The sequence below is a fragment of the Pteropus vampyrus genome, unplaced genomic scaffold (assembly GCF_000151845.1).
Source record: "Pteropus vampyrus isolate Shadow unplaced genomic scaffold, Pvam_2.0 Scaffold39, whole genome shotgun sequence".
Classification (NCBI taxonomy): Eukaryota; Metazoa; Chordata; class Mammalia; order Chiroptera; family Pteropodidae; genus Pteropus; species Pteropus vampyrus.
This window is the reverse complement of record NW_011888820.1, coordinates 3,589,458-3,603,560: the sequence shown is the minus strand read 5'-3', so window position 1 is coordinate 3,603,560 and position 14,103 is coordinate 3,589,458. Positions and strand designations below refer to the sequence as shown.

Below are 14,103 nucleotides of genomic sequence, written 5' to 3'. Positions count from 1 at the left end.
ATAAGTAACTGGACAGTTGTGAGAAGGTAAATGAGTTAATCTCTATAAATTGTTCAGAAATACACCTAATATACAGGACTCAATTTATATTAAGTATAATTATTAATATTAACGAGGCAAAGAGGTAGTAAGAAATTTTATTAATGTATGTAAAGATGTAGCACATTACTAATCAAATATTAGTTAAGATTCTCTCATTCCTTACCAAGTATTTAAATAAATGGACTTCAATTGTTCTGAAATGTTTTAACACTGGCCTGAGGTTGGGAGGGTGGGCAGAATGTCCTGAGACAGGATTTAGCTCTTTTCTCTCACCCTCAATAGTCTTACTTAGCTTATTCAAAAAAATAAATTGGGCCAGTTGTGTTTAAAAACCACTCAAAGTGTTCTAATATTATAATGGTTTTATTTATTTGAAAATGATCCCTAATTATTAAGTGCTGACATATAAAATGAAATCATCTCTTAAAACCTTTGTAAACTAAGATTTTAAAAAACAGGCTGTCTGATCAAATATCCCTTATTAGTAACTGAAGAGTGTTATATCAAAGCAGTAAGGAATAGGTTAGCTACAATGGTAAAAACCTTAAATGCTCATTATTTAAAAAAATAGGACTTTTGAGACTTCCATTTCTATTTTAATCCAACCAATTAGCCTAACTTCTAAAAATTTCCCTAGAGTCAAAATCAAAAAGTAGTGGGTTCTAGTGAATAAGATTTTTTTAAAGATCTACTCCAAAGTAAGAAAGAAACTATTTTGAGATAACTGAAATTCAGGGTAAAATTTTAAAAAATCCTGTCTCATACCATTTCTATTACATAAAAAGTGCTTATTGTTGAATTAAATTACCATTGGTGGGACTTGTTCATGACATGAACTGAAAAAAATTTATTAATTAATTAGCTTTTAATTTTTCAAGTTTCTTATCTGGCAATTATAGTACTTCTCTGAAGAGTGAGAGTCTTTATCCCAAGACAGAAGTGATCTAATGTTACCTAACAATGCTGAAAATAACTCCATTAATTGCCTTTGAAGCTAGGGCTCTCTTTATTTAAATTTATGGGACTGAGGTAGAGACTATTCCCTATAATACTAGTCATCTGTTGGGATACACGCTATGAGGCTGAGAAAAAAATGAAGTCCCTTCAATATTTCAGGAAACTTCCAAATCCTATTGCATAGAATAAGGATAGATTTTTAAGCAATGTTAAATGTTTCTTGCTGTGGGAGTAATATTATTTAAGCTTTGTATGTAAAACACATTTGACTCCTATAGTCTATGCTCCATGACAGATTTTTAGTTCTCACTTTACTTTAGACTTGTTGATAGAAAATATACTTCTAGAGTTGAATACATTCAATGTAGTGAAAAGGAACTAATTTTTTATATTATTTTATTCCTCTAGTATAAGTATCAGAAATTCTTCCTTTCATTTTAAACGTATGATTCTCTTGAACTCTTTTATTTAACACTGGTGTACAACTTTGATAATAGATAACTTACAGCACTTAGAATAAATAAGTATAAAAGAACATTGGTTTTGTCAAGTGTATTTTATCAGAGTATCTCTCAAAGAAAAGGTGGTAAAATTTTTATAGGTTATTTAATTGGAGAGATAGGAATAATTAACATGTACTATTTTTGTTACTGCGTGGTAGGACAACTGGATGAAGGGCACAACTTAAAAATTATGTTAAAAAAAGTTGGAATACTCACACACCAATATGAATATTGATTCCAACCTACCAGTTAATTTGAAAGCTGTCTCAATTTTTTCTCTGCTTCAATACTTTCAATAAATTCCACATTAATTAAGTTCTTTGTAAAAGGAAGAAAAACCTTTGAGATCCCAAGAAAGATTAACTGAAAATAAATATATCCTGCCTTAGAAGAACTTATTAATAACTGTTGTCTATACTTACTATTAGTATGTCTGATAAAAGACAAACTGATTATAATGAGGCAATAAATGACCAAGATATGGTTCCAGTTTATGTAACAAAAGATGGAAGTGACCCTATTATTAAAACAATAATTATCAATTACAATTTAGCATGTGTAAAGAGTCCAAAAATGTTCAAAAACAAAATGTGCAAACTTAAAATATGTAGTCAAAATGCTAAAAATTTACTACATTAAGTTAGACTTCTCTATTAATTCAGGGAATTTTTTTTTCTATTTTTATCCAATTTTGAAATGAAGATTTTATTTGTAGCAAACATCTCCACAAAAAAATTAAATCTTTTGTTTTAAACTAAAGCATTCTTTAAATTCCTTAGAAAAATGGCTATTATTGACTTACAGTAAGGAAGAGTGGGATGAGAAGTCATTCTTCTGACATTATTAATGGCTTTCTTAATCATCTGTTAACAAAGAAAAATCATTCTTCTAGTTACAATAGTCGTATTAAAAATTTTACTTGTGACAAGAAATTCAAATAATGTTTATTTTTATGTGATTTCATAACTGCCATTATGAGTGGTAAAAATACTAAACATGGTAACAGAAATTAAGTTTAATAGTTCAGCGCTCTTACATTTAAGTGTACAAACATTTTCTGCATCATTGACTAGGCTCTAGGAACAAATTCACCTTGAGAATTTAGTCTTACCTCCTTTCTTGCCAATTCTTTTCTGATCCCATTAAATTTATTGGAATAATCCTGAATAGTATAAGGTTAAAAAGACAGGTAGAAGCATGTGAAAAAAAAAAAAAGAGGTAAACAGAAAATTGTATAAATTTTTAATTGATAGTTTGGAATTGTTTATTTACCCATTTGTAAATCATGCTTTGAATGATTTAAGTAGCCTGTCAAACAAGAGTAAATACATGAAATTAAAGGGATAATTTTAATTTATAGAACATTTCCTATTTATACAGTACCATAACTGCAGTTGTATGTTATCCTAAGTTTGTAATATCAGTCTCACGTATATTTTTTGTTGTTATTGTTGTTCTTTTGGATTTTAAATTGTTCAATTAGCCTATGTGAGTAAAGAGGGGATTTGATAGAGAGAAAAGGGATTATTCAGCAGAACTGGTGAGGGATAGAAACACTGAAAAATATATACGTATAGATACAGTTTTATTCCAATAAAGAAGTTGGTCATAACAAGTATTCTTTTATGTTGGTATTTATAATTCAATAAAATAAGATTAAGAAAATATTTTATCATTTTTCCACAAAAAATGAAAATCTGCTGAATGTTACTTTTGTTTAGGAAACTTCATGTTTAAATCTCCTGTTTCTCTTAAAGAAATGCCTAAAGGTTCTTGTTCTTTCATCTTTTTTTTTTCTAACTAAATGATACTTTTTGAGTAAAGTATCAAAGGAAAACTAAGAGTAAAAAAAATAAACACAGCTTTAAAGTTTCTGAAAGCATATGTCAAATATTTTAGGGGGGAAAAGTCGTTCATTATTGGAGAAGGTCCATATAAAAAAGAACTACCTTATTGCATCAGTGTCTTTTACTTGAAGATGGAGTGGGGCAATCCCAATACTTATGTTTACAAATCACAATGATCCAAACTAAAAATATGTCCTTCTAAGATTTAGATAGGAAGAAAATTTAGTTCTAAGATAAATTCAATGATAAATTCTGGTTTATAATGCTTTGGAGTATAAGCACATTTTCTGAGCACCTACAATTTGTTAAACACCATTCTTGTTAGAGATCACCAGTGTATAAGGCAGGCATAAAGCAATTTCTAAAAGAGCTTACATTCTATCTAAATAATGGATATATAATTTTAAAACTGATAAAGGCTATAAAGATGACAGAATGGAATAATATGATATAGGGATATTGAGGGTAGAGTAGGGAAGGGCAGATGCCTTTATTAGGGAAGCGAGGGAAATCTATGGGAATATGAGCTGAGATCTGAATGGTAAGACAAGAAAAGAGCATTTTAAGCAGAAAGCAAGGCAAAAGCTCCAACATGCCAATGAGTTTGATGTGGTCAAGGGACAGAAAGAAGGCCACTGTAACTAGAACAAAGAGAATCATGTGTAGAATGAAGGGAGATGAGGCTACAGAGTTAAATCTGGCAGGAGTTAAATCACATAGGGCTTTGGAGGCCATGTTAAGGACTTGTTTTTTAAAGTTGTACTGGGAAATCTGAAAGTTTTAAGCAGGCGAGTGGCAATCTGAATGAAGATGCCACAGAAAAGAGAAACTCTGGTTGCTGTGCACAGAACAGAGGGAGCAAGCATGGAAGCTGAGAGACCAGCAAAGGAAGTGGTTATAGGAAGAACTGTATTGAATTCTCTGAAACTGGAGTTGGAAAAAATATCTATTATTTCTTTTCATATATTTTGTATATTCTCTTTAAGTTCCCCTGTAAAAGATGATAATATTAATAGGTTTTATAAATGAATTTTAACATACCTGTTAATTGGAAAGAAATTAAATATTAATGACCAAGTCATTCATTTGAGTGATTACTAGATAGGTTTTCAAATTCTTCAATTTAATCTTAAAACACTCCTCCCTGAAATCAATGAGCTAAGAGGAATGGAGGGCTCTAATACAAACTACCATGAATTTGAGACTGTGACCCTAGTTAAATCACTTGACCTTTGTGCAATCTCAAGCATGAAAAGAATGAGAATAAGGAGTAATTATAACAGCTACAAAGAATAATAGTTATATGAGCAATAAAGGAACTGCATTAAATATCAAATATCAGATATTATTAAAGATAATTAAACCTTTATTTAAACACTTACTGATTAGTGGAAAAACAATTTTTTTTTTTTTTTTTGGCCAAGGAAAGAATTCTACAGGACTTAGGAAACAAAAAAATCCCCAAACCTACCACCTAGAAGGCTACAGAAAGAATTACAGGTGCTGGGTTTCTTCGATTTTATGCATCAATTCCTATATCCAAAGTATCAAAAAAGAGATATCATGGAGGTATAAACATCGATTACATCTTAGGTAATCAGGGCTCAAGATCTTCCATTACTACAGAAAAATTATGTTTCAGATCATCTGCATATTTTACTTTGCCTAAATTTAAAACAATGTATATTATTTTCATTTGTTCAAAAAACATTTATCTCAGCATTAAAAGAAGTCGTACTTAATATGGACATATTAGTTGATATTCATTAAAAGATATTATCTAAACTAGGGGATAGCAAATTTTTTTGTAAAAGACAAGATAATAAATAATTTGGGCTTTATGGAATATGGCCTCTGTCTCAGATACTCAGTTCTGCCACTGTAGCATAAAAGCATTCATAGGTAAAATATAAACAAATGACTGTGGCTATATTCCAATAAAACTTTATTTATAGATACTAAAATTTCAGTTTCATATAAGTTTCATGTGTCACAAAATACCATTCCTCTTTTGATTTCTTTTTCAATCATTGAAAAATGTAAAGACCATTCTTAGTATTTTGTCTATACAAAAACAGGTGGTGGGCAGAATTTAATCCACAGACCATAGCTTGCTAAGGCTTGATTTGGACCAATAAATTCCAAATAATTATTACTTAAAATATAGCAGTTAACATATTTAAATTATTTATTTAAAATTATTTTCTATCTTTTTAAAATGAAAACATTATTCTTCGTAATCAAAGTTTACAACTTCCAGCAAGTATAACTTACTAAAAAGTTGGGAACTTTTAGAAAAAATTGTTTAAATCATCTTTTATCTATTAAGCTAGAGGAAAAAATAAGATATTTATACACAAATATTTTTAACTACATACCACAGATGCTCCTCTGCCAGTCTGTGTACTACCAAGCCATGGCATGTTGATTGGCGTACCAGGATTGCTATGTGTATATGGAGTTGTACCTTGCACAGCTATTAAATCATCACGAGCATGTATGACTAAGAAATCTTCTGACCTACAAAGGAATGTCAACTAGAATGAAAGCAATCCATCAGTTCTTCATTTCTTCTATTATTCCTAAAAGTTGTAACATATGACTTCATGTTTCTTAAGTTTTTTCAGTTCTTAACTCCTAACGATAACTTCGTATTTGAATAATTTCAGATTCCTTCACTTATTCTCTTTAAACCCTCAATTCCTTTCCTTTAGAGTGCCTGCCACCCCCTCTTTACCCTTTAGCATATCGGCTTCTACTCTGCTTACAATCAAGGAATATTCCTTTAAAAAATCTTTTGAAAGTTATAGTTCAATGGATATCATCATTCATATTGCAATGTTACTTAATAAAAACAAAGTATAAAGGTACCCTTTGCTTTCCATTTCTATATCATCATCTACCCAAGTATAGATTTGTGTAGCCAGAATTCCAGAAACATCCAGTTCTTGAACATCATGGCTCGAAGCAATTGCTATGCAGTTTCTATTTGCCTAAACAAAAAACATACAGTAAATTTTAAACAAAAAAGTTCAAGAAATGAGGCTGTTAAGGTACAGAATAAATAGTATTCTCACAAATAAATATTTTAATTTCAACAATTAAATTTGGAGTGTAATAATCATCAGCTTGAGCTTGGAGACATGCTTATGTTCTAAGAATTCAAGAGCATCCAACAGAAAGCCAGCTATAAATGGTAATGCATGTCCTGTCTCTCTAGTTTACTAGAATGGTACAATCTTTGTAAGGTTTGTGCAGTTCAGAAATGGGGAGGGAGATGTTGAAGAAGATAGGAGCCCTGGAAGGTAATGAAAGATAAAGGAGAAAAGAAACATCAAACCAAAGAAATAGCAGTGAATTATTCAAATGAGATAATATCACCTCACCTAAAGCCTCTCACTCTTAGGTATGAAACACAGAATTTGGGAAAGGACATAAAGGTAAAGTATAGATAGGGGTAGAGAAAGAGTGGGAGAAGTATGCCAGAAGAAACCATAAATGAAAAGTTGATCAGATTAAATGATATATAATTTTAAACATCTATGAATTAAAAATGTACATCTCTAAAACAGAAAATGAAAGCTATTCATGGCAAAGAGAAAACAAGATTAATATTTCCATCATATATAAAATGCTAATAAAAACTAATTAGAAAAAACAAAGACCTCAGAGATAAATGGAAAAAGGATATAACTTGACTGCTGGGAGATAATTCTTCCTGGGTCTTTCCTGCATATTGTGTGAGTGAGTCATTGACTGTCCTTTGTGTTGCAGTATTATTTCCAGGATATATATAGCTATAGTCTTCCCCTCCAGATCAAAGGGCAGGTAAGCTTACTATCATTAGAAAAGATTTGAGTTCCCTTAACTCAGTGTTCCTCTCCTATAATGCATATCACTTTGTGTGCAGGTATCATCTGACCCTCGCCCTGTCACTTTGTGGGAATTATAGTTTAGGACCCAGGGCAAAAATGCTAATGTTCTAGCTACTGCTTTCGCTATTAGTGATAAACTATCCCATGTCTCTGGCCCCGGAGTCTTCTGTCTTTTAACAGCATCCATTAAACTGGAATGCCGGGGGACATCTCAGACCTTTCACAGTTCTTGGCACAGATAAATCACAGCTAAACAAATGAGAAAAGTTCAATCTCACCACCATTTTAAAAGAATGCAATGTAAAACAAAAGGCATTATTTCTCAGCTACAAATTTAACAAATCTGGAGAAATAAGAATTAAATAGGTATACTTTTAAACAGTAAATGGCAGACTTTATATATGTGGACGATTGCTCATTACTTATATACATCCAAAAAAAAAAGTTTGTTTTATAGCACAGAATACTTAAAATCATATTTTCTTCAGGGGGAGGAATATATTTGTTGGGCATAGACAGTAATTTTGTTATTTGTATTTAACATGCATATACTGTATTATAACATGAGAATTGCATAGCTAAGAGGCATATTCCAAAACTGCCTGTCATAACAACTAGTCCATTGTTCAGGGGTGTCTATGAGGGCAACGAGACAAAGCACACAGAAAAAGATGAGGACAAAATGACAAAATAACTATCTAGGAGAAATCAAAGAAAAGAAAGATAGCATAGAAAAATGGAGAACCAACTGGTGAAATGATTATTGAATAGATAATGGCACAGGATATATATCTAAATGATATTTAAAGATTATTTTTAAATTAGGAATTCACTGTGTGTGTGTATCTTTTAAGTTAATGAAAATAAGGGAAATAAGAGTATCTAGAAGTCATTATAAAACTCTATAGTAAGCCAACTAGGGAAGACAGAAGGGAAAAAATGATTAAGACAGATTTCAACTTTGGACCACTGTACACAAGGCTACCTCTTCTGTGAGTAGCTTACTGACACCTTTAATGAGAATGCTGAGTAGAAGGCTAAGAAATAAAAAAAAGAAAAAAAAAAGAAAAACAAACAAAAAACACTCTAGTTGACTTACAGCCATAAGTCAAGAAAGGACAATTTCTGAATCACATAAGCTTAGATTCTGTCTAATATTAAGAACCACATTAAACATATTTATATAGAGAAAATAGAAAACTTTTTCTTTGGATTAACCTTTATAATGTGTTACATAAATTCTAAAGGTTACCGTATACCTTTGTCTCTGGAGAAGAAAAAAAATTTTATCTGCTATATATTCAAAATCAAAAAATTAAATATCAATATAATCATTTTATAAAATAAAAAACTCATTCAGATTGCAATTTTAAAAGTGGGAAGTAGCTTTAGGAAAAAAGAAATACTGATACTGAATAAACTGACAACAAGAAATATTCTCCAACTATGAGTACTTAATACCTGAAGAAATGAAAAATGTCTACGTACTTACTTTATTAACAGCGAAGGCAGTAATGATATCAGATTCCTTGTGAATAATTCTTGCTTTACCTCCAGGATATCCCAAATCTGCTTCTATCTAAACGGAGGAAAAGAAAATTAAAAATATGGTGATTTCAGTAATAGAAAGTATATGCCAATCTGTCATTTAATACTTCCTTAAATTATTTTTAAAAAACTGTTTAGATATTTCGAATCCAAAGGTATTATCCATTATTCATAAAATAAAATTTATTTGACAAGGGGAATTTAAGTTTTTTTAACTTGCTTTTTCCCATATAATAAGATAGCTGATATAACATTCAACTTCATTAATTGCTTATGTTCCCAAGCGTAATGAATTAAATTTAAAGGATCAAGATATTCTAATTATTAAAGTAAGATTTGTTTATACCAGTTTTCTTAGTATTATAATCCTTTGATAATATTTTATAAATAGTAAAAAGTCAGATGCTAAACATTTTAGGTTTTGTGTACCATAGAGGGTCACTGTTGCATATTCTTTTTTTTTTTTAAACAACCTCATAAAAATATAAAGATCATTCTTAGCTCATAGCCTATAAAACAACAGGTTGGATATGGCCTGCTTAATATAGTTTACTGACCCCTGGTTTAAAATAACTTTTAATTTATAGATGCTACAACATGGAATAATCCTGAAGATATTATGCTAAGTGAAATAAGCCAGTCACAAAAGGACAAATATTGAATGATTTCACTTAAATGGGAATCTAGGGTAGTAAAATTCATAGAGACAGAAAGTAGAATGGTAGTTTGGCTGGGTGGTGGGGAACGGAGAGCTACTGTTTAATGGGTACAGAGTTTTAGTTTGGGGAGATGAAAAAGTTCTGGAGATGGATGGTGGTGATGGCTGCACGACAATGTGAATGTACTTAAAGTCGCTGAACTATACACTTAAAATGATTAAAATGGTAAATTTTGTATGTATATTTCACAATAAAAAAAAAAAAGAAATTTTATGCAGAAACTGATCTGAACAATGTTTGGGTTCTACAGAGCTTCCCTTAGAAACTGGAGAGGGTAGTTCTAACAGACTAGCTCCAGGACTCTACTACTCTTTCAATTAGAGCAGCAGGATGTCTAAAACTATCAACTTTTATTTTACATGTTAATAAATGAGGTTTCAAGGGTGCAATGAGCTCAAGGCCTCACAGCAGATCTATGGAAAAACTGAACTGAGACTCTAGGTCTCATTAGTGATTTTCGGTTACTACTACCTTCTATAATGTAAAGCTGTGTTCTTGGAGTACTTCAGCAATACTCTAGCGATAAAGTATAAACAAACATGAAGTAAGAAGAGAACTAAAGAATATCAAAGGCATACTAGAAGAAAATGGAAAGCAATTAAGTGAATATAAAATGACACCAATATCCAAAATATTAGGGAATAAAAATATTAAGAAATAATTTTGTTTTCTAACTTATAGCAGAGAATGAGGTGATATTACCATAGATTCTACTGTATATTAAAAGGATAAGGAAATATTATGAATAAGTTTACACCAATAAATTTGACGATTGACAAAGCAGGCAAATTTCTTGAAAGACACAGATTATCAACGCTCACTCGAAAAGAAACAGATAATCTGAACTGCCCTATATCCGTTAAAAAATTAAATTTGTAGTTAAAAAAACTCCAGGCTCAGATGGTTTCTCCGGTGAATTTTACCAAACACTGAAGAAACAAATATTACTAATTCTATACAAATTCTTCCAAAAACTAATGAGAACACTTCACAAATCATTCTATGAGGCCAGCATTAGCTTAAAACCAAAAACCAAAAAAAGACAAAAAAAAAAAAAGCCCCCCAAAATAAACCAAAATACCCAAAAACATTCTAGGAAAACTACAAACCATGAACATAGATGCAAAAGTTCTTAACAACAATCTTAACACATCAAATTAAAAATATATAAAAAAGATAACTTATCATGACCAAATGGAACTTATCCTGAGAATGAAAGGTTGGTTTAATATTAGCCATATTAACAGACTAATAAAAAAAATCTTGTGAACATCTCAGTACAGTCATGCACTAATTAACAAGAGACATCTGGTCAAGGATGAACTGCATATGTGACAGTAACAATTGTAATGGAGCTGAAAAATTCCTATTACCTAGTGACTTCTTAGCCCTTATAACATTGTAATATAATACATTATACAAATACTTACCATAGCATTACAAATACCTAGAGTATTCAGTACAGCAATATGCTGTACAGGTCTGTAGCCAACAAGCTGTAGGGGAACAGAATTTGCCACTCCAAAATAGGTCTCTTTAGCATAAAAATTATTTTAGATTGGTTAATTTTAAGAAATAGCAGACATGAAAGTAGCTCTGAAAACCAAGCAGAAATTACCCTTCTAAAAGACATTTACATTTCTAAGGGAAATCTCCATTTGTAAGGGTTTCTCCCTAGCTGTACCAGCACCAGCGAGAGAAGGATGACAATGTTTCTACAAACTCTTATCAAGGCACAACATAAAAGCTTAAATCTGTATAATAAACTTACCCTGTTTATTGTGCTTTTTCTGGTAATCTCCTATTACTGACTTCCCCCATGCCCAAGATCTTCAGCTGAATATGATATTTAAGGTGGTGGCTTCAGCCATTTTGGTGAGTTACTCAGTTTTTCTGGGTCTCTCCCATGTATAAAGGAGGTATGTGTGTTATTAAACTTTTGTTTTCTTCTGTTAATCTGTCTTTTATTACAGAGATGTCTCAGCCAAGAAGCCAGAAGGGTAGAGGGAAAGTTATTTTTCCTCCCCTACAAGGCAATAGGCTATACCATATAGCCTAGGTGTGTAGTGGGCTATACCATCTAGGTTTGTATAAATACACTATGATGTTCACACAATGACGAAATTATATAATGACTCATTTCTCAGAATATATTTCCATTGTTAAGCAGTGCATGACTGTAGTAGCAAAAAAAGCATTATGTAGGATATAAAACAAAGTGACAAATGTACAAGATGAACAAAAACTCATAGACACAGAAAACAGTTTAGCGGTTACCAGAGGGAAAGGAGTGGGGGATAGGTAAGGGTAAAGGAGGTCAAATATATGGTGATGAAAGGAGATTTGACTTTGGGTGGCAAAAACACAATGCATATACAGATGATGTATTATTGAATTGTACGCTTGAAACCTATATAATTTTATTAACCAATTTCACCCCAATAAACTTAATTTAAAAGAATTTAAAAAAAAAAGTATTTGACAAAATCCAACATCTTTTCCTGATTAAAAACTCTCAACAAGTTAGGAAAAGAAACTTTCTCAGTCTTATAAAGGACATCTACAACCTTATAGATAACATTATACTTAATGACAAAAGACTGAATGCTTTCCCCCAAGATCAGAAACAAAAACAAAATGTTTGCTTTCACCATTTCTATTTAATATTAGACCAGAATTTCAGTTAGCACAATAAGACAGTGGGTATTAGCATAAAGATAAACAAACAGATCAATGGTCCAAAACAGAGTGGAGAAAAAACCTACACATATATGTCAACTGGTTTTTTAAAAGGAAGAAAAGGCAATTCGATGAAAGAATAATCTTTTTACAAAGAGTGTTGGAACAATTGATACACAGATAATTTAAAAAGTAACTATGATCCATACTTTGCATCATATAAAAAAATTAACTCAAAATGAGTGATAGACCTAACTGTAAAACTAAAATTATAAAACATTGGAACGAAGCAGAAGAAAATCTTTGTGACTCAGGCAAAAATTTCTTAGGTATGATATTAAAAAGAAAATCCATACAAAGAATGAATTAAAAAGAAATTGTAAAGAGAATGAAAGGACAAGCAATATATCAGGAGAAAATATTTGCAAATCACATATCTGATAAAAGACTTATTTAGAATATATAAAGAACTATTAAAACTCAAGAAAACATACAACCTAATAAAAAACACACGTTTTAAAAGGCACATGGCAAGTAAGCACATGATCAGATGCTCAATACAAATTAAAAACACAATGAACTATGACTACACACTTAGTAGAATGGCTAAAATAAAAAGGCTGACCATATCAAGTGTTGATGAAGATGTGAAACAACTGAGATTTCATACGCTGCTGCTGGGAATGTAAACTGTTTACACCACATTGGAAAATACTTGAGCAGTTTCTTAAAAAGTTAACTATACACCTACAATATAATTCAGCCGTTCCATTCCTAAGCATTTACACAAGAGAAATCAAAGTATATGCCCTTCCAAAGAGACTTGTGCATTAATATTCTAAGCAGTCTTATTTGAAATAGCTCCAAAATGGAAACAGTTGAAGTGTTTATCAAGAGGTAAGTGGGTAAACAAATGTGGTATAGCCATACAATGATACACCTCAGCAATAAAAAGAAATGAACTACTGAAATACAAGAGATAGTGGAATCGCAAAATTATTGTGCTGAGAAAGTGCATAAAAAAAATACTGTATGATTTCATTTACAAATATTCCAGAAAATGCAAACTAATCTATAATATCAAGAAGTAGATTGGTAGTTGCCTGGAGAGAAAGAAGGAAGAGGTGAGAGGCGAGGAGTAAGTAAGGGATTAAAGTTTTAGGGGTAATAGATATATTTTCTTGTTTGTGCTGATGACTTCATCAATGTGTACATATGTGAAAATTGATCAAGCTCTGCGCTTTAATAAATATGTGCAATTATTTTAAGTCAAGTATACCTAATAAAGCTGTTAGAAATAAAATTGTCACACATGGCTTAGAAAACATTGGCCAAAAATGATTATGATATTAACAGAATGACTGCCTTTTGATGTAGTGTAATGGCTACAGTAATACAACATTCTGATTCTGGTAATGAATAGACTGTACTAATTAATGATTACCCAAGCAAGGAATATTATTAACTAATTAAAAGTTTGAATTATAGTCTGTTAAAACTCCCAAAGGCCATGAGAAATTTCCAAAGTATGGACTGCATATATTTATTCTGCCAAGGTTTTAGTTATAATATATACTTGACATCAAATCAGCCTTTTTTATTAATTGCATAGAATTATTTCTCTTATTTACTAAAAGGTTCATGTGGGAAAAAATAAGAGGTGGGAATTCATAGCCTTAAAAAAAATCTTTTGAGAAAATTTTCTCTAAAAATTACTCCTTTGAGATGATCTTAATATCAGAATGTGAAACACATGAATTATGTATCAACCCAATAAAAGCCATATTTGAATGTGTGATCATAGAACATTTGGGAGTTATTTCATTACTGCACAAATTCTTATCTTTTGTGCTCTTGTTCTCAAGAACTGAGTACTTACTATGCACAAGGCAATATGCTAGATCCTATTTTTACCAGTAAAATAAATGCTATA

General features: G+C 31.0%; 1 protein-coding gene across 2 annotated transcripts in view; it reads right to left on the bottom strand.

Moving 5' to 3' along the window:
• DMXL1 (Dmx like 1) overlaps positions 1–14,103 on the bottom strand; it is a 121,779-nt gene that overhangs the window by 15,599 nt on the left and 92,077 nt on the right. Inside the window, exons 34-38 of one of the 2 annotated variants that reach the window (XM_011358269.2) lie at positions 8,717–8,803; positions 6,221–6,342; positions 5,728–5,869; positions 2,614–2,664; positions 2,305–2,365 (exon numbers count right to left, since the gene is read on the bottom strand). In XM_011358269.2, the coding sequence (XP_011356571.1) occupies positions 2,305–2,365; positions 2,614–2,664; positions 5,728–5,869; positions 6,221–6,342; positions 8,717–8,803 (463 nt within the window). The remainder of the gene's footprint in view (positions 1–2,304; positions 2,366–2,613; positions 2,665–5,727; positions 5,870–6,220; positions 6,343–8,716; positions 8,804–14,103) is intronic. The other variant, XM_011358270.2, reaches the window with a different exon arrangement.